The 20,593-nt window shown below is 42.3% G+C and overlaps 1 protein-coding gene across 1 annotated transcript in view; it reads right to left on the reverse strand.

Moving 5' to 3' along the window:
• The window catches only part of LOC132007107 (androgen receptor-like), a 52,801-nt gene that overhangs the window by 7,778 nt on the left and 24,430 nt on the right, over nt 1-20,593 (reverse strand). Inside the window, exons 4-6 of the mRNA XM_059385239.1 lie at nt 11,819-12,106; nt 6,162-6,306; nt 873-1,003 (exon numbers count right to left, since the gene is read on the reverse strand). Of these exons, the coding sequence (XP_059241222.1) occupies nt 873-1,003; nt 6,162-6,306; nt 11,819-12,106 (564 nt within the window). The remainder of the gene's footprint in view (nt 1-872; nt 1,004-6,161; nt 6,307-11,818; nt 12,107-20,593) is intronic.

Genomic DNA, 20,593 nt, shown 5'->3' on the forward strand with positions numbered 1-20,593 from the left:
GTGAAGACAGAATGGGGGAGGGGAAGCATGCCCACAAAGGAGATTAGACAAAGCATCAAGTTTTCTGACCACAAACTTGACCCCCACCCCCATAGGGAGGGAACCATTTACTCAGTTTCCTGTCATTTGAAGTCTGTATGCCTGGGTCCTTCAGCCTGCCAGGAAGTTCTAGACAAAAGGCTAACTGGACACAATTTGAAGGGCATGGAGTAAATAAAATTTACTGAGCCTTTCCCTTTTCTAGTCTTCTCGTCTATACATTTCTTAGGACTGGTGGTTTTACATTGTCACAGTCCAGCTCTGATTTAGACAATTAAAATATACAGTTTTGAGTATCAAATTTGGCTTCTTTTTTCCTTCATGGGGGCTAAGACAGTACTCTGCTTAGAAGAGACATTAAAGAAAGATTACTTGGCTGCCTAATAAGCCCTATCTGAGTTGCTTACACAGACTTCCTACTATTGGCAGAAGAGGAAATTCTTCCCAGGAGGCAATCCCTTCTCTCTGCAACAAATATAATGTAGTCTTTGCCTGTCTCTGTGGTAGAAGCTATGGAAAAGTTCAGAGACTTGTTACAGCCAGCCACAAAAGCCTTGTTCCAAAGAGAGACTGGAGGTAGCTGGGGATCTAAAAGAGATTGACTTCTAGCAAAGAAAATAGTCGATAGGCATGGAATTCATACCTGGTAGGAAAAAAAAAAACATAGGATGCTGAGAGAGAGCGGAAGAGGGAGGGTGAATGAAGAAGGGAAATGCCTAGGAGCTGGCTTTTCCTTTATAAATCTTCAATGGAAAAAGTAGCTCCCTTCTGAGCCCCTATGACCCCAGCAGCATTTTTTTTTTTTTTTTTTTTTGGTCTCTCCAGGCACTTACTAATGCTGAACAGCAGCAGTGCCTTCATACACAAAAATTCCTGGGGGGTGATCTGGAGCCATCCAAATTCTTGAGAGAGGTGCCTCATTCGGACACACTGGCTGTACATCCGGGACTTGTGCATACGGTATCTGTAGAGGAAACAGATGGCGAAAGGAAAGGAGTAAGGGAAGGCTTAACAATAAGCTCAGAGGGAATGTCTTTGGTTTCCCTCCCCTCTACAGGTTCTCTAAGAAGAGCTCGTTGTTTCTCTTGCTGGTACTTCACTGACAAGGAACAAGGTTGTTTTTGTCTACCCACCCACCCCAAATCCCGACATCCTCGTAACTACTCATCTTCCCTGGTCAGGATATGGGTTAGCAGATGGAATTTCCCGGTCCCTGTGTCTCTCTGTTTCCTGAGACAGAGACAGGAAAGCCTAACCAAATGAACACAGTGGGCCAGGCACATGGTCTCCCTGACTACAGTTCTAATATCCCACCTACAACCAAAGCCAGAACCTGCCTCCCAGGCATCTGAACACAGAGTATTTCTAGGAGACAAGATTTAGATATCAACCCCTAATGTAAGGACACCAGGATTTCCCAGTGACCACAGTAATTTATCCTGTCAATTCCCCTATCTCTTGGCATAAATTCCATTCCTCTTCCTAGAAATTTTGTCACTTAAAAAAAATCCTGGGAAGGAGATTCCCCACTGTCCCTTCACAAAGTGAGTTCCAATGTTTATCAAATTAGCCAAGTGTTTCCAAATGTCCAACCTAAATGTACCTCGAAGGGGAGCCTGCTCCCTCAAATAATGGTGGTTCCTTATCACAGTTTGAGAGTTGTAAACACATGTAAGCTGTTTTTACTATAGTGACTTGTCAACAGATCATCACATTATCACCTATAAATTAAATAAGGAAGTGGCCAAGGCTTGAACAGTTTCTCAAAGGGAACAACCTCTCTGTTTTATGACTGTCCGTGGCAATCGCAGGCCTCTAGGAAGATCCAGCATCTTCTTGCTAGTTGGTTTTCCTGGCTTTCAGCACTCCAGAAATCATGTGTGTGTGTGTGTGTGAGAGAGAGAGAGAGAAAGAGAGAGAGAGAGAGAGAGAGAGAGAGAAAATGATCTTGTATCTTGTGGAGAAAGGAAAGGTAATTTAACACCCACTTAAGTGGTGAGGAAAAAGACCTAGATTAGACTTGATGGCTGTGGTTTGATACCTTGGTCCCCAAACCACTAGCCTTCTCCATGGCTAAGCAGGTCTGATACTGGTCGGGTGGAAGCCCAGCACCCTATCTCAGAGAGATCTTGGCTGCCCTGGAGAAAAACTGAAGGGGAACAGGTGGTAGATTCAATTCAGGCTGGAGACCAGCTAGAAAGAGGAAGTGTTTAAGATAGTATCACAAGTCAACTGACCAAGGCAGTGTTGTTTCAAGGTCTTTCAACCTAGAGAATTTTTGAGTAAGATCTGCTGACCATCAGACATGATCCGGCTCCAGTCTATTGTACTTCCAAATCTCTGTTGATAACACCACAGTCTTTTTACCATTGAAATCATGGTCCTGCTATGGAGGATTGATGTAATACTGCTGCAAGTGCCAAGGACAGAGAAATGTGGGGAAAAGAGAGGAGAAAAAGGGAAAGACAAGAGAAGGAATTCAGAGGGGAGGGAAACAAGAAGGAGAAAGGACAAAAAGAGTAGGGAGATAGTTAATGGGAAGGAAAGGGAGAAGAGAGTGAAAGGCAGAAGACAAGGGGGCAGGAATGGAATTCAGGAAGAGAGCAGAGGTAAGTTAGAATAAAAGAGAATGGTAACAGAAGAGATACAAGTTGGAAAACACTGAGCACTGTGCTTGGCATAGTAAGTGTTCAATAAATGACATGTAGGAAGGTGCCATTATAATACTATTCATCATTCTAAGATGGGAAGGCTGAGGTTCAGAGAAGTTAGGCAGTTTATTCAAGGTCATACAGCTGGGGTCTAAGCCCGTTACCCTCACAACATGTGTTCTCCACAATGAAGGGAAGAGGAGAGAAGAAAGCAGGGCTAATGACATGGCTTGTTATGAGAGAGATCAGGAAATGGGTTGGCTCAGAGTCCCTCTCTCAATTTTTGGGCTTCAGTCTCCATATATTAGTATCTTGAGGAGGCTGGCAACAATTAGTGCCTGGTACTGGAGGGTACTTACCTCGCTGGTGGGTGCTAGATATATGGTGCTAGATATAAGTTTGGCCTGTTACAGAGACAGAGATCTTATTGGTATTTAGTAGGCAGGTGCAGGCATGTTAAACATAAACATATTTCAATATACAAGAACATCCTATATAATGAAAAATTATTCCTCTGAAAATGTCACCAGCATCTCTGTTGAGAAACATTGGTTCAGATGTTTCGAGAGCTTTAACATAGTGGTTCCTACAAGAGGAAGGGAGGGCACTGTTGTTTGAGGAGCTCTGGGGCTCAATGGGTCTAGGACCCTGCCCATTTTGGGAGTCCCACGGTGCCTTCAGAAGAGATACATGGGAGTGGGCCAGAAAGCTGAGAAGGAGTGCCACATTACTTACACAGAGGCAGAAAAGGGAATGGGGATTTAGAAAACAAAGATTACCAACTTGCAAAGATTCAAGGGTCTTTGGACTCTGGATGGGGAGGGTGGTGCAGGTGTCCAGCATGTTAATTCAGTCACTGGAGGGCAGCAGAAGGGTATGGATGAGAAATACACAGGAAGAGGCTTTTAAAGGCCTGCTCCAGAAGATGGCATCATAGGAGATCTGGAAACCATAAAGCAGGTTGTGCCAAAAGCCCAGTGGTTATTCTTAGCTCCTGGCTACCAGGGTTAGCTGGGTTGGAAGAGGGCAGCTGGGGATACTCATTTTCCCCCATATGGCCCTGCTATACTGGAAGGAACAAGTAGCCTGTACATTTTATTTTAAGGCTCTTCTGGGTTAGAGGGCTGGAGGGGAAGGAAGGTCAGTTCCTGCCCTGACCGAAAGGATTTTCTGTGGTGAGATTAGCTCAAGGTCCTTGGGGATACTTTTTTGGCCAGCTCCAGTCACAGTGCTATCAGGGGATCTCAAACAGCAGACATAGAGAAGATTAGCACTATTAGGGAAAGAGGATCAGAAAGGTACTTCTTTTTTATTTCTTGCCTATCATGGCCAGGCATTTCACATCTCTTATCTCCCATTTTTGTCATCATAACAAACCATTTAAGAAATTGATTTATATTAACAAATAAGGAAATTGAAGGTCACAGAAGTCACGTCTTGCCCGAAGACAGTGTTGTAGGAAATTACAGAACAGAGATTTTAGTTAAGATAAGTGTAATTCCAAAATCTGAGCCCTAGGCCAAAGCCATGAAGCATAAATAGAGCTGGTGGGCAGGGCAAGGATTAATTAAGCCTGCTTTTAGTTTTTATTTTTATTTATTTATTTACTAATTTTAAAAAAATTTATTTTATTTAAATTCAACTAATTAACATATAGTGTATTATTAGTTTCAAAAGTAGAGTTCAGCACTTCATCAGTTGCATATAACACCCAATTCTCATTACATCAAGTGCTCTTTTTATTTATTTATTTTTTTCTTTTTAAAAATTTCATTTATTTATTTAACAGACAGAGATCACAAGTAGGCAGAGAGGCAGGCAGAGAGAGAGGAGGAAGCAGGCTTCCTGCTGAGCAGAGAGCCTGATGCGGGGCTCGATCCCAGGACCCTGGGATCATGACCTGAGCTGAAGGCAGAAGCTTTAACCCACTGAGCCACCCAGGTGCCCCCAAGTGCTCTTTTTAAATGACCATCACCCAGTTGTCCCATCCCCCACCTACCTCCCCTCCAGCAACCCTTAGTTTGTTCCTGTAGTTCCTCTTATGGTTTATCTCCCTCTCTGATTTCATCTTGTTTTATTTTTCCCTTCCTCCCCCTATGATCTTCTGCTTTGTTTATTAAATTCCACGTATGAGTGAAATCATATAATAATTGTCTTTCTCTAATTGACTCATTTTGCTTAGCATAATACCCTCCAGTTCCATCTATGCACATATTTGCAAATGGTAAGATTTCACTCTTTTTGATGGCTGAGTAATGTTCCATTGTATATATACATACCACATCTTCTTTATCCATTCATCTGTCAATAGACATATGGGCTTTTTCTTTTAAGATGTATTAATTTATTTGAGAGAGGGACAGACAGCACAAGTGGGGGGGAGGGGCATAGGGAGAGGGGAACAAGATTCCCTGTTGATCGTGGAGCCCCATGCAGGGCTAGGTATCACAACCCCAAGATCACAACCTGAGCCAAACCAAGAGTTAGATGCTTAACCAACTGAGCCACTAAGGTTTCACTTAAACCTGTTTTTAAAGAGAAGGGAAGTGGCTGGGCCAACGTCACATGGCCAGAGAGTGGTAGAGCTGCTCCTCCCCATCATTTACCCCCATAAGGCAGTATAAGAGCTGAGTTATGCAGACCTACTTTGAATTCTGTCAGTAATATGACTCCAGTGAGCCACTTTATTTTGTTTATTTTGTTGAGCCTCATTTTCCCCATCCATTAAAAAATATTATCTATAAAAAGGGGAGATCAGGTTATCATGAGGGCTCAATGAGAAGAGGTATAAGAAGTATCTAATATAGTCCCGGCACAGAAGAACTTCTCAAAGAATGGTGACCGGCAATAGCCGTCAGTGGTGGCAAAGGAACCACAGCAACTTCAGCTTTCACAGCTAGTCTTTTTTTTTTTTTTCAAAGATTTTATTTGTTTATTTGACAGACAGAGATCACAAGTAGACAGAGAGGCAGGCAGAGAGAGAGAGAGAGAGAGGAAGCAGGCTCCTTGCTGAGCAGAGAGCCCAATGCAGGACTCGATCCCAGGACCCTGAGATCATGACCTGAGATGAAGGCAGCGGCTTAACCCACTGAACCACCCAGGCGCCCTCACAGCTAGTCTTTTTGTCAATTCCCTATGTTACTGCTCAATGTGAAGAAGAGGGTCCACGACATGAGGTTGAGATAATCTCCAGGGCAGGTCAGAAGCATGGCCAAAATACTAGGTCTTGGGTGGGAAAGGAATAGCCAGCACCCACCCCCCTCCCCCACTGCTTTCCACAGGTGGCCTTTCAGCAGGGCAAAGCCACATCAGATTGGAAAGGCTGGCTGAAGCCTCTACTGCCTCACATACAGGTCAAATGGCCTACCCCCCTTTCCCCTGCCACTGTTACTCCCATTACCATCATCACCACCAACCAGGTCTGGCCAGGATGTTATGTTTTATGTGAATTCTGGGCCCATGAACACTTACTCATTGAAGACCAGGTCAGGGGCGAAGTAGAGCATCCTGGAGTTGACATTGGTGAAGGACCGCCAGCCCATGGCAAACACCATAAGCCCCATCCAGGAGTACTGAATGACTGCCATCTGGTCATCCACATGCAAGTTGCGGAAGCCTGAAGACGGGGCAGAGGCAGTGGTCAGACTGAGCACTGATGGGCTGAATGAAGTCCCCGCCCTCTACTGGGCTGAGAACCACTGGCTCTTGGGCAGCTCCTGAGGAGACCCAGGGACCATTAATGCTGAGGAGCAGGGGAAAATTATGGTGGTGGGGATAATATTCCTTGCTCACCCTACTTCACTAAGCTACTCAAATGAGATGATGATGGAGGCAAAAAATTGTACTGTCATTTGGAAGAGAATAATCATCTAACACTGGCTGTTTACGATGAATGAACTCTTGTAGAAGTATGTTACTTATATTAACTCACTTAATCTTCACAATGATCCAGTAAAGTAGGTACTATTAGTAAACCCATTCTGTGAATTAGTAAAAGAGAATTAGAGAAAGGTTAAGAAACTTGTCTAAGATCATAAGGCTAATAATTGGCAGACCACATTCCAAAGCCAAGCAGTCTGACTCTAAAGCCTGTGTTTTGATTACTATATGCCTTTCTGAAGATGCGGTGTAATAATCATTTCTCCTAGGTGGACAACACTTTTCACTTGACAAAGATCTTTTCTAGCTATAATCTCATTTGTCCCTTTTAACAACCCTGGGGAATGGATATTATTACACATCAGCATACGTTGTAATGCCTTTGATAGCAACTGCCTTCTCTACACCACCTTCAGGCTCTCTCTTTACTCTGATCCTCCTTCTGGCTCTCACTTCCTATCCATTATTTTCTATTCAACAAGTAACCTGGCTCTGCTAGTTTCCTACTCTGTCATTCCTGCCCTACTGCCATTATTATGCACGAACAAGTTCCTTATGACCTGTCTCCTTAAACTAATTTCTTGTCACTTGTAATTTAGGTTCTAGTTATTCTGAAATGTTTAGTTTGCTGAACACACCATACTTTCTCATGCCTCTATAGCTCTGCTATCTCTGCACAGGCAGTTGACTTGGGCTAGAATGTATTCCTCTATCCCCAGGGGATCCATCTGATAAATACCTACTCATCTTTCAAATCTTCAGTGAAAGCTACTTCCTCTGTGAAGGCTTTTCCAACTCACCTAAGCAGAAGAAAAGATTCTTCTTTTACCTTCTTACTGAACTTTGTGTACCCCTACTCAATCACAGCACTCATTACACAGTGCTAGAATTTACTTATGTACACATATGTCTCCTCCATGAGACTTGTCGATTCCTGAAGACAGGGACCATCTTTTCTTTCATCTTTTCCTCCCTAGTACGTAGCACAGTTCAGATACTTAAGTACACATCTTTGAAATATTAATTTAATATTATATTTATTAATGTGAGAGTAATTAAATGGAATAATGAACCACATTTTTTTCATTTTATAAAATGGGAATTAGATAATCTCCAAATTATCTCCCTTAGTCTCAGAGAAAGAAGGTTCCTAAATGCTACTTCCAGAATACCACAAGGTAGAACAGATGTACCTATATTCTTCTGGAAGTTTTGAGACAGTTGGATGTTTAGAGAATCACCTCAGAGCTCATCTCCTACCAGTACCCTATTTCTCTTTTCCCCAAAAGATCCAGAATTATCTTTGTTTTGCTATACCTTATTAAGAATGCTTCCATGAATATAGATAAAACTTATAGCTTTCTTGTTGATGACCTGACTTAACTCTCACAAAAACCCTAGAGGGTAAACAATGGGACACTTATTTTGCCAACAAAGAATCTGAGGGCCAGATAAGTTAACTGACTTCCCCAAGGTCATACAGTCTATATGTGCCTGAATTGGGACTAGACCCTAGGTGCTCTGATTCTCTACCTCAGTGTTTTTTGCCTTCTACTGCTGAAAGACACAGCTCAAGAACTACCAAGGTCATGAGTGTTTCTTTGCCACAGGCCCAGGTCTGAAGTCTACACTATAGAGACACATTGTTCTGTTTGGTTGGTCCTTGCCAACACAAAAAGCCAATTTCCCTTTTCTTTAAGGTCTCAAGCCTACTAGACAACAAAGATTGTAGAGTTCCCAGATTACCACCACTGCAGCTCAATGGACTGGCTGCAGTCTTAGCTCCCAGGCCTGTGCCTCCCGTCTTCACTGTAGTGACATGTTGACAAACTAGCTGAAGTCTCAGACTCCAGAGTATTTCCAGCCATAAGTCATTCTGCAACACAGAACTCCTGGTACTAACTCTTCCTAGTAGGACACAAAAAGCAGGGACCAATTATGCAACACATCTTGGGGAAAGGACCTGCGAGCTTGAACCCTGAACCTCTGTAGTGGAAGCAAGGAAAGACTTGGCCGCTTGGTATGTGAATATGAGGGTGGCTAGGTGGAATGAGGATTAAACTATACAAGTCCCAAGGAAGCCATTAATACTGATGCTTTTTTCCTTCCCTGAGATGCCAGAGAACTAAAAAAGAAGAGAAAAATGGGAAAGCTTAGTTTGGCTCTAATAGTAATTATAATAATACTAATGGTCCTTCGTGAGGCCTGCTTAGCACTCAGTCCTGATTACTGTGTATATATCAGCAATATAGCAGACTAATTTTCCTATAGATCTAATATGACCACAATACTTAACTCTGTTTTTTAATGCCCAGCCTTTGGAGTTGTCTGCTCAGATAGCATGACTATTAAGTAACAGATGACTTGAAGAAAGAGTAGCTCCAGCCTATTTCCTTCAGCATACCTTCACTTAACACCTATTTGCTACTGTGTTACACTATTCTGGAGAAATAGAGAGGAGTCATTGTCAGGTTCTGAAACATACCCAACAGGTTAGGAAGCAGAGAAAGTGTTACTGGGATTCTGTTTTCTCAATAAAATTCAGTCAATTATAATTTCTCAGCAATCTGCAACGGAAACCTGTTGTCCCCTATCTAGTCTGGGAGAATATGTTCAAAGAGAGGCCAGTTGGGAAATCTTTACTGCTATAGTACATCTGACAGCTAAAGTCTTCACATAAGATAAAGCATCCTTGGGACCCATGCATGAACTTCTAGGTAAGGCTGGTGGCAGCTTGAATTGATTTTAGTGAAAGCCTAAGCTCCCTGTTACTTACAATTAGCAAGTTAGTTACTGTTCTACCCCCTCTGAAAAAACAGAAGCACATGAAGACACATGATTTGCTCAAGGTCACACAACTAGTGTATAGCTGAGATTCCAAACCAGAAACATCTGATTATAAATGTGCTTGTAAACAATCTACTCACCTACTCTCAATTGATAGTTATTATTTATTAATGTCCAGGTACTATTCTAGGTGATTTACATATATCATCACCACAGAAAACTGACAACAGAATTTGTGTAGATGCTTAGCACAGTGGCTCACACAAGATAGGAACTCAATCTGTTTAGTGAGCAAGTAACTTGAACTAGTAGATAATTACTGATGATATGAGTAACAGTTCTTCTGAATGTGGCAATTGGCTTTCTTTTGAGGATACTATTTTAAATGACCCAGGGTCAAAGATCATCTCCTTGGTTGAGCTAGATGGTGGACTGATACTGACTTGCAGACTTGTTAAGGTAAGGAGAAGGTTTCCCATTCTGGAGGTTGAGCTGAGGAAAGCCAGTGACTCTAGGTCATATAAATTCTGCTATCATGATTTGCACTAGATTGTTGTTAAGACCACCAAATTAGAAATCAGACAATGTAAGCCCCAATTCTGGCTCCATCTGTTAAGTGACCAAATAGAACAACTTAGTTAACCTCTCTGAGCCTTGTCATTTGAAATGGAAGTAATAACTTCTCTGATTAACAGGACTGCTGTGAGGATTAAGTGGAATCACATCTTTGAAAAGGTTCTCTATCTCATAAATAAGATAATTTAAGTGGTTGGCGACCGGTAGGAAAGATTAAGCTGATTCTCTGTTACGCAAAGGACCTCAAGACATCCGGCCAAATAAGTAATAACAAACAACTTTCCTTTTTAATTCTTTTTTTTGCATTTCTTTTCTCCCTTTGTGAACACATTGCATACACAACCAGAGTCCTTAGGTCTTTTTCCCAGTGATCTTATTGGCTAGTCAACCTCGGCTTCTCAAGTGAGGAAGGTGTTAGGATAGTCTGGTGGCTATAACTGGGCCTTGTGAGTTAGAAAGTCAAAACAGAGGCTTGACAGCCAACATGCAATGTCTTTGAAGGCAACGAGATCATATTATGACCCAAATGGACTTGGATGAGGTTTTGGTCCTTCACTGTAAATCCCAGGTCTCCAGAACTACAGGGGTATCACACAGACTAGGGGTAGAGTGGAAAGAGGAGGGCATTTGGGATTAGGAAGGGACCTGGGCTCGAATTCCAGCCCTGCAACTTTCAGACTGTGTAACTGTAGGCCAAGCACATGACTGCTTAGAGCTTTAATGTTTTTAATCTGTTAATTAGAAAAAAAATCCCTGCTTTATAAGACTATTATGAAGATCAAATCAGGTAATATAAATGAAACTGCTTTGTTCACTATAAATTTCCATCTGAATGGCAGTTATTCTTAGAAGGCAGGTTAATCTTTGACTCCATAACAGGTTTAGGTTGTTGATATTTCAAAATAATCTTTGAGTCATCGAATTTTAGGATTAAGACAACCCTTAAAGAGTTTATGGTTCACTTGTTTCCAAACTGTGCTCCTTGGAGCCCTAAGATTCTGCAAGAGTGACCCGAAGCTTCTCTCAGGGTAGTGAGGGAGAGGCACTGGCTTTAATATTTTTTAAGAATTAAAGAGTTGGGCTGCTAAAGAAAAGTTGTGAATTCTTGGATAGAGGAGCTCTGAGGCTTCTGCAAGCTCTAATATGCTAATAATCAGACCAGCTCAAATAGCAGATGGCCTAGGGAGAGAGTGATTTCCCTGTCAATGGTGGTAACCAAACAGAAGTTAGACAAACACTTTGTATTTCTTTAATTATCACCTAAGATTACCTCCTACTACAATTCCCAATGCAGTTTAAAGAACAGTAAGTGTTCCTTGAAGCAAAATTTGACAACCAGCAATTTAGTCCAAACTACTTCTCACACAGTATAGACCCAGAACGGGAAGGGTTCACACAATGAGTTACCAGCAGAGCTTAGACTAGAACCTAAGCGTTCTGACTCCCAACTCTTTCCTTCTACCATACTGTATTATAAGGCTTCCCATGGTATGACTCCTGTGGGTAATACTGAAGACCGAATATCAGTCAAGCTCAAGACTGTCTCTGTGGGTAAGCCTGTGTGTGTGCATGTAGAAGAGTACCTTAAGGCATACAAGGGTATTTCCATGTGATCTGTGATTATGGGGAAATTTGTTGACTATGTCTATAGGTGGAACAGGCAAACATAACCATAATGTGCAGATGTGAGAAACACAGGATACTCTATCATGCTGCTCTTCTCCTTGATTTAGGAGTTTCCTTATTTTTCAAGTGGGAATTATACCAAGCTCTCCCCTCCATAGGATTTTGAGGACTGCATGAGTTAGGACATGGTGCAGGCCCATAGGAGCAATTCGCTAAATATGATCTCCCTTATCCCATGCCCCCACTTCCCATTTCCTTACCAGGCAAGGCCTTGGCCCACTTGACCACATGTACAAGCTGTCTTTCACCCAATTCATTAAGGCTAGAAAGCAAGGCTGCGAAGGAGTCAGGCTGGTTGTTGTCATGTCCAGCACACACCACACCCGGCTCAATGGCTTCAAGGACATTCAGAAAGATGGGCTGACACTCATAGCCTTCAATATGTGACACTGTCAACTTCTGGGTTGGCTCCTCAGTGGGGCTGGTGGCACTGGAAGCTTCCCCTTCCTCTTGTAGTTTCAGATTACCAAGTTTCTTCAGCTTCCGGGCTATAGGGGAGGAAAGGAAAACTTGAAGTTGCTTTCAATGGCCAAACACACCACTCAGCTACCCCGTTAGAAAAATTGCCCAAGCTAAGAAAATAAGGGATATTCATTCTCCCTGGTCACAGAATCTAAACTCCTTAAGGACAAGTGCTCAGTTTAAACACTGGATGAATGAATGATTTATCATTACAAATCCCTACTAAACCCAAACTTTCATATCTTGCTTTCTCCTCAATCCCATTTTGGGTTTAATAAATGGGAATTTTCTGGTGTAACAGTATTTTCTACTGAACACTATACAGCTTAAGATATTGTCAAACATTATGCCCATAGCTGAACATACACTGTAACACACATACTGATTTTTTTCTTTAACAAATAGAAGATTGAGAAGCTAAAGAGCTGAAATCCCCAATATTATCAAAAGAGTAACAGAATATCCCTGACTGGAAAAATGGGACCCAAACTAAGAGGCAGCCATCAGAAAGGATGATAGAAATAGCTTCTTTTAAAACAACATGAATTCCAAATTTAAACCTTAAGAATTACCCTCCCCCCCATGCTTGCACACACACAATTTAGAGGTGCATGAGCATCCTGATGTTTACTAGTATTTATACTGGCATATGTAGACATAACTGAGGAGGTCATAACATTGAGGCCTAGCATAGGCAGTTGCACTGGGGAGAACCATAAACCATTTTATTTCTAATCCCTTTATATAATTATAAATAAAAATAAACCAAAGAGATAAGTTGATTGCTCAATTTAAATGAATATATACAAAAAAACCTGTCACTGATGTATTTCTGGATCCTATATTAGAAATACTTACCTGGAACTGATTTTCAGCTTTAATTAGAAAAATAAGTCCTGCAAACTCCAGTCATAGTGCAACTTGGTGAGTCAATGCAAGAATGGACCACACATTTAGATCAACAACCAGGATAGAGAAGGAGAAAATGGTGGGGTTGATCATGTAAGAGGAGCACAGAGTACTCAGGGTAAAATAACAGAGGAGACTGGAAAATCAACCCAGAGTGCAAGATGGCAGGAGATACGCACACACACAGTCAACTCCCACCTCCCACCTTCCACCAAAGGCACAGGATGGAAGCTATTGGCCCATCTTCTCCCAGATATAGAGGCCTGGCCCCCAAAATGTCTCGCCATCTGGTGAACCCATGGCTGACATGTGTTCTTGTAGCCAGCTTCACAGACTGGCCATGCATACTGGGTCTGTTCCTTTGGTACAGTATCTAAAGGTAGACCCCATCTTTCTCAACATTAGCAGTTTCTGGCCTTGAGCTCAGAAGCCGACAGACCATGTAGTCCGCCATTCCAACCTGAAAGAGGGCTAGTTACATCTCTGTCCTCTAGAGGAGATGTAACTAGCCCTCTGCCTGAGGGAACTAAGAAAAATGAGGGTGACTATTTTTTCAGGGTCTTTTATATGCCTCAGTCTATGAACACATTATGTCATTTAATTCCACAATGATTTTAGGAGATTAGGAATATTTCCTATCCCTATTTTACAAGTGAATAAATTTAGGAAACACGGCTATCAAGAAATGGAATCCTAGGGTGCCTGGGTGGCTCATTCAGTTAAACATCTGCCTTCAGCTCAGGTCATGATCCCAGGGTCCTGGGATTGACCCCGCACTGGCGCCATCCCAGGGTCCAGGGATCGAAACCCGCATTGGGCTCCCTGCTCAGCAACGTGTCTGCTTCTCCTTCTGCCTCTGCTTGCCACTTCCCCTGCTTGTGTTTTCTCTTGCTCTCTGTCAAACAAACAAACAAATATTTTTTTTTAAAGAAAGAAAACCCAATAATCTGAACCTGGTCTGCTGACTACAAAAGCTATGCTCTTTCTACTACATCATGTTGCCTCTCAAGTTCTCTGAAGCCCTGAATCTTACTTCTAGCCAAACAGCAGAGTTGAGGAGTGGGGATGAAGTTACATCCCCCCTGATTTCCATTCTCACCCTTAACTCCAAACTTCAGTAACTGCATCAAATCAGAAGACAAGAGGCAGGAAACTATGAAAATCCTCTAGTCATATGCCCAAAGTAGAAACAGGTTTGGAGCACTATAGTGGTCTAAAAATTCAAAGCATGACAGAGTAGGAAGGGTCTTTAGAAATTGTCTCAGCCAAAGCTCACAGATTCAATATACCTTCAGGGTAAACATAGATAATGCAGTGGTGTGTGCATGTGCATGTGTAGGAGAATGGGATGAACTCTGGTAACCTGGAGTAAATGACTACCTGCTATCCTGCCCTTGCCATGCACATGCATGTGCACATTCACATACATACAACCCTAGAAAGCATTCATGTAATATTTAAAAGATTTTCCTGGAACTCATCTGTATTCCAAAGTTAAATTCAGTCCTTAGCTACCATTTTGGCACTTCTGACATTAATCCAACCTTTCAATTCGAAGTTGGGGAGGTTGAAGCCAGAAAGAGTGAGGTCACCCAGTGGTAGAGCTAAGACTAAAACCAGGGCTTTTATTTCTAATCCAGGGTTCCCTGTGTCACATTGGTTCTCTTTTTGACTAGTTCTTTTCTACTCTATCACAGTACTTACCTCTCTGAGCTCCTTCTAGATATGCACTGTCCAAAACAGTAGCTACTAGCCACATGGAGCTACTTAAACTGAAATTAGTTAAAATTAAAGAAAATGAAAATATAATTCCTTAGTCTCACTAGCCACATTTCAAGTGTTCAATAATACAGACACAGGACATTTCCATCATCTCAGAAAGTTCTATGGAATAATGCTGTGAATCTAGACTGTTCTCTGGGGCAGCTGTCTCATTTGTCATACCCTACTCATGCTATTGATAAAGAAGAAAAGAATCTAAATAAATTTTATACAGATGAATCCTTGGACTTTTCTAAAAGGAACAGGGACAAAGCAATTGATCCTGGTGCAATCAGTGAAGTACACTCTGTCACCTCAACTCTCCCACCAGTGACTCAGATCTCAATAAGGTGATGACTCGTGGACCTAAGCAAACTCATTAGAGGCAAGATCAATATGTGCAGAGACTGTGGGGAGAGTCCATCAACATGAAATAATTCCCATTTTCTGCATAGTGCTAATGAGAACTTGGCTGGTATTTTCACATCCTCCTCCTCTAGACTTAAATGGTATCGGTTTGAGGAAAAGCAGCTGCATTCCCACTTGGGTTTAGGACCTGGGTAATGTGCTGTCCCTGCAGCCACAGTGGCCCGAGCTGCACCAGGTGTTCTGGCCTCTCTGCCTGAAGAGGGTGACTGTACTGGACGTAATTGAAATCAGATTCCATTCATTCTGCCAGGGGATCCTCTGTTCTCTTTCTGCAGCAGAGGCCAGCATGTTGCTAGACGACTTGGAATGCTGGACAATGAGGCTTGCTAGTCTCAGCTGTAACTCAATGCCCAAGGCCTTGTTTTCTTCCATGAAGGCTACCCCCACACCCCTCCTTCCTCCTGCACCTGAGCCCCAGAGTCAGCTCTAACTCTTTCATGTGAGGTACAGGCCTGCCAGCTCCTGTCATAGGAGAGATCTTTTAGTTTACTTAAATTGAGAAGCCAGGAGAAAAGGGATAGTAAAAGTGGATAATCTAATAATGTTTGAGTTGCTTTGCATCTCTCTCCTGTCTTTCAGTCTCAGATCAGTGACAACAAAAGGCCACTGGCAAGTTACTTCCTTGTTCCTACCAGCTATTTAGGGGATTGAAGCACCTGACATGATGTCTGGATCCTGATGCCTGGATACTATGGAGAGTTCACTTTTCAGCCTGGTAGCATTAGACCCTTGCAAGGGCTGTCTCTAGAGCACCAGAGACAGATTTTTCAATTTAGGTTCCAAGGTGCATCCCCAAGGAGAGGTAGATGTGATTTATGTGCCGCTTTTACAGCCACTGTGATCTTTAGGTACTGTTCCAGCCTCACTCCTTGCCACCTCAAGACAAGGGCTTTCTCATCCATAGGCAAGGAAAAGGCAAAGTGAGGTGAAGTTCCCAAAGTTTTAGAAAAGTTGCTTCACTCTCTCTAAGGTCAAGGATATTTCTCCTCTCCATACAACACAATAACATTTGGAGCACAAAAGAATCACTTTCTGTGGTAGGTGGACTTTTGAGATGGTACCCAGGAGTCCTAATCCTTGGCTGCTCACACATCTTCTTCCAGTTATTTAGTCAAACACCCGTGGTTGTGAAAGTGTTGGATAGATGTAATTAAGGTCATAATTCAATGGAGTTTTAAGGTTGGTAATCCTCGCTGGACCTGGCCTAATCAGATGAACTTTAAAAGGGACTGGGATCTTTCTGGAAAGACATTTGTGGAGTCAGGGGGGTTCAACATAAGGAAGAGTCTCTGTTGCTGGCTTTGAAGGTGGAGGGAACAACACACCAAGGAAGGAGAACAGCCTCTAAGAGCTGAGAGCATCCTCTGCATGGCAGCCAGAAAGGAAATGGGAGCCTTAATCCTACAACTGCAAGGAACTGAATCCTGACATAATCACATGAACTTGGATGAGAACCCTGAGCTCCAGATTAAAATGCAGGCTGGCCAATACCTTGATTTCATATTTGTGAAACACTGAGCTAAGAAACCAGTCAGGCTTTGTCAGATTTTGATGTACAGAACTGTGAACTGATAAATAGGTACTATTGGAAGTTGCTAAGTTTGTGGTAATTTGTTTTGCAGCCATAAAAACTACTACACTTCCCTTACGGGAGTGTGGTACAGGGCAAGATGATAGATTTCAGAGTCAGATGATCTTGAGTTCAAATCCCAGCTCTGTCAATTACTAGCTTAGCAAATTTGAACTCCTTGATCTTTCATCTTTTCTGAGATTCAGCTTCCTCACTTGTAAAGTGGGGGTACCACTACCTGGCTCTTAGGACATTTATGAGAACTAAATGAGGGAATGTCCAGCATATAATGAGCCCTCTAAAATGACTCCTTCACTCTTCAACCATTTCTAAAGAGTAGGGAGTGAATGGTTTGCAGGCGCCCTAACTCAGGCATGGGGAAGAAGGAAGTGCAGGATTAAGAGAACCAGATATAGCAGAGAAGGGAAGGGATAACACATTATAAAATGAAAAACAACAAAGGAGTTTCTTCTGCACATAACTGCCTATAAAACTGAAGTCAGATCTTAAGGGTAATTCTAAATGCTAAGTAAACATCAAGGTATGTTTGGTGCAAGGCTGCAAATTCTTTGTGAAACCAGACTCGGCCATACTTCTTTCTCTCCGTGTATTTGAGTATGTGTGTATGCAGTGGCTTGTATATTACAGTGCTTACCTAAATAAAGGGGTCATGAATTCATATATCTTCACTAGTCAGGCAGATATGTAAATGAATAAAATAGCCTAGTGCACAAAAATAAGGTAGGCTGGGGAAAGTGAAAAGTACTTGATGCCTGGCCTAGGGGCAGTCTGTGTCAATTTTCTGAACAAAGACTGTGCTGGGCAAACAATTTTGTAAGTGAATAGTGGCCTGGGGAAAACCAGTTTGTGGCCTCTGGCTTACATCATGCCAGCTATCTTTTCATCCACTAGGATTACAGTCAGGGGATCTCACTGTACAACTTTAGGCTTAGAAGGTCAGATGAACACTGGATTAGGATTCAGGGGGAGCTCACTATAGAACCTCGGGAATACCCTTTTCCTTCTTTTGCACTTGCTTTTCTCCTATATGTATAAAAGGCAAAGAATTTGGAGCCAGACCATCTGTTGTATGCCTGGCTCTATGCTTATTAGCTGTGTGACTTTGGACAAGACCTGGCCTCTCTGTACCCAAATCTCCTCATCTGTAAAGTGGGGGATATTATTAATACCTAAATAATAAAGTTTTTAATGAGGAATATATAGTTATAGTGGTGGCACCTGGGAGTAGAGAGCCGATTCTACATCCCCAGAAAGACTCTCCAAGATTGAAGCATGATGAAAAAATACACTAAACATAAGGAGGCTCAACACAATGATGACATCAAAGTTCTACAGTGTTATTTACAATAAAGGGCTTTTTATTACTGTGGTGGTTAATTCACAGTCTTATAGGATATGTGACCTCGGACATATCCCTTGACTTCTCCTGCACCTCAGTTTTCTCATTTATATATTGGCTCCAATGTGACCTGACTACTGCATAGGATTATTATTAGTAGGAAATGAAATGATCTCAGTGAAAGTGCTCTGAACCTGGTAAAATTGTATTCCAGTGGGCAGGCTATGACGTCTTCCAATAATGGATCTTTAGTTAGAAAGCATTCTGGAAAATGGCTTAGGGTGGCAACCTATAAGAAATATTGCCTTCCACCTTGGGCATCTGGTCTCAAGCCAAAGGCTGAGGGCCAAACTGACAGTTTTCAGACTCCTAAGATAATAATAGGATCATCTGACAGAGCTGTTGTAATTTTCCAGAAGAGAAAGCATGCTAAGACAAAGGTGCTTAGAACAGAGCAAATTCCGTTAGTCAATAAATTATGCCTTTTACTTTTGCTAGCTGCTGGGCCCCACATGGCTCTGCTTCACCCCCTTTATCTTATGCAGGTAAACAACTTTCTGAATAAGGTAACTGATGAAACATACAGAGTTTCCACGGGGACTGAAATCATTTAGGAGATAGAGTTATAAGAGCCCCAGACATCAAATCTACTACAACAGTAGAGCCTTGAGAGGTCTACAGGTTCCATTAAGGGACACTGAGAGGAGGTAAAGTGGGCCTGTGGATATGATTTCTTCTTTCAAAGCAGAACAGCAGTGCTTTATTCCATATCTACATTTGGGACTGTTTGTCAGATTTTGTTAGACGAAAAGGCTACATTGCCAAGAAAATACTTGAAGGCCCCAGATCTTGTCTATCCCTTCCTCTCCCATTCATATCATTCCATGTTTAAAAGGTAAGTAGACTGAAGGTCAAAGGTGTTTTGCCCCCATCACATAGTTAGATAGTAGCAGATCACAAAATAGACCCAGGTATCCTGACTTCTTGGGTGGTAATCTTTCCATTTCATCTGGTTGAATAGTATGTTAATGGGGAGGAGGGTCATTTGGAGAGGAGTGGGGAAGAAACAGGACAAGGACAAGAGGCAGGGAAGAGAGCTAGTCATAGGAAAGCACGGAATTAAAGATTAGTAAGGGGTGTATCCAAATATAAGTGTACACTAAAAAGTGTAGGCCAAATTTTCTCAGGCAAGAAGGCTCCCTGGTCCTCTCCCCCATGTCTCCATTCTCCTCCCAGTCCCAATTCTGATTCAGAGAAATAGTCTGCAAAAAGGAGTATCAAATTTTATCTTTCAAGGTTTATTTTGGACTATTTAGTCTAATGGTTTTTAGTTCATGGAGGAGTAAACGTAATTAATAATAGAATGATATGCAATGCTGCATAGACTTGCCAAAGCACAGGATCTGGCAGAAACTATTTCCAAGTCTTTTTCTCACGAGTGAGCCAGAAGAAAGGGAGTCACTGTCCAGATGCCATCCTGGGTGAGGGGCACAGAGTCATTCCCAAAAATCTGCTCATGTGAAATTATAGAGCCTAGAAATGCTTTTGCATACCAGGCTTTTCCACTGGAAAAAGTAACTACATGAATTTAGAGCATACATGCTTTTACAATTACATTTAAACTGACATTAAAAACAAATGTGAAACAGTCCAGGCTGAACAGGTCAGCATGACCTGGAAAGCAAACGAGAGGGGGAAAAAAAAAAAAGAAAAGAAAGAAAGAAAAAGAGAAAAGTAAAAAAAGACCCAAAGTTAACAGCATTAATTCAATTGTCAGTCTGTTGTAAATAAGAAAATACCATTGATATATTAATGATTTTATTAGGCAAAATACACTAGCAGAAATATGCAATGTTCAAACAAACTGAAAGCAGTTAAAAAATAAACTACATTAGCCTTTCAGTCCACATTAGGGAACCTCTCCTTGGACTGGAGATTAAAATTCTGTCCAAAGGAGTGGGAAATTCCCCTCCCTCCTAAAGTCCTTCCTTGGCTTTTCTCCAGAATGTTGCTGAGTCAGGGGAAGGAGAAAAGGAGGGGGAGGGAGGGAGAAAGGAGGTGGGGAGGAAGAGGGAGAAAGGAGAGAGAGGGATTGAGAGAGGAGGGAAGGAGAGAGGATGGAGGAAGGCAAAGGAGAGAGGGAGGCATTGAGAGACAGAGAGAATGAGAGAGAGAGAGAGAGAGAGAGAGAGAGTGTGTGTGTGTGTGTGTGTGTGTGTGTGTGTGTGTGTAGGTGGAGACTGGAGAAGGAAAAGGGTGGAAAATACAAGCCCCAGGCAAGGCAGAAGGAATGCTCTCACTCGGGACGCCTGGGTGGCTCAGTTGGTTGGACGACTGCCTTCGGCTCAGGTCATGATCCTGGAGTCCCGGGATCAAGTCCTGCATCGGGCTCTCAGCTCCACGGGGAGTCTGCTTCTCTCTCTGACCTTCTCCTCGCTCATGCTCTGTCTCACTTTCTCTCTCTCAAATAAATAAATAAATATT

The sequence above is a fragment of the Mustela nigripes genome, chromosome X (assembly GCF_022355385.1).
Source record: "Mustela nigripes isolate SB6536 chromosome X, MUSNIG.SB6536, whole genome shotgun sequence".
NCBI classification, from domain to species: domain Eukaryota; kingdom Metazoa; phylum Chordata; class Mammalia; order Carnivora; family Mustelidae; genus Mustela; species Mustela nigripes.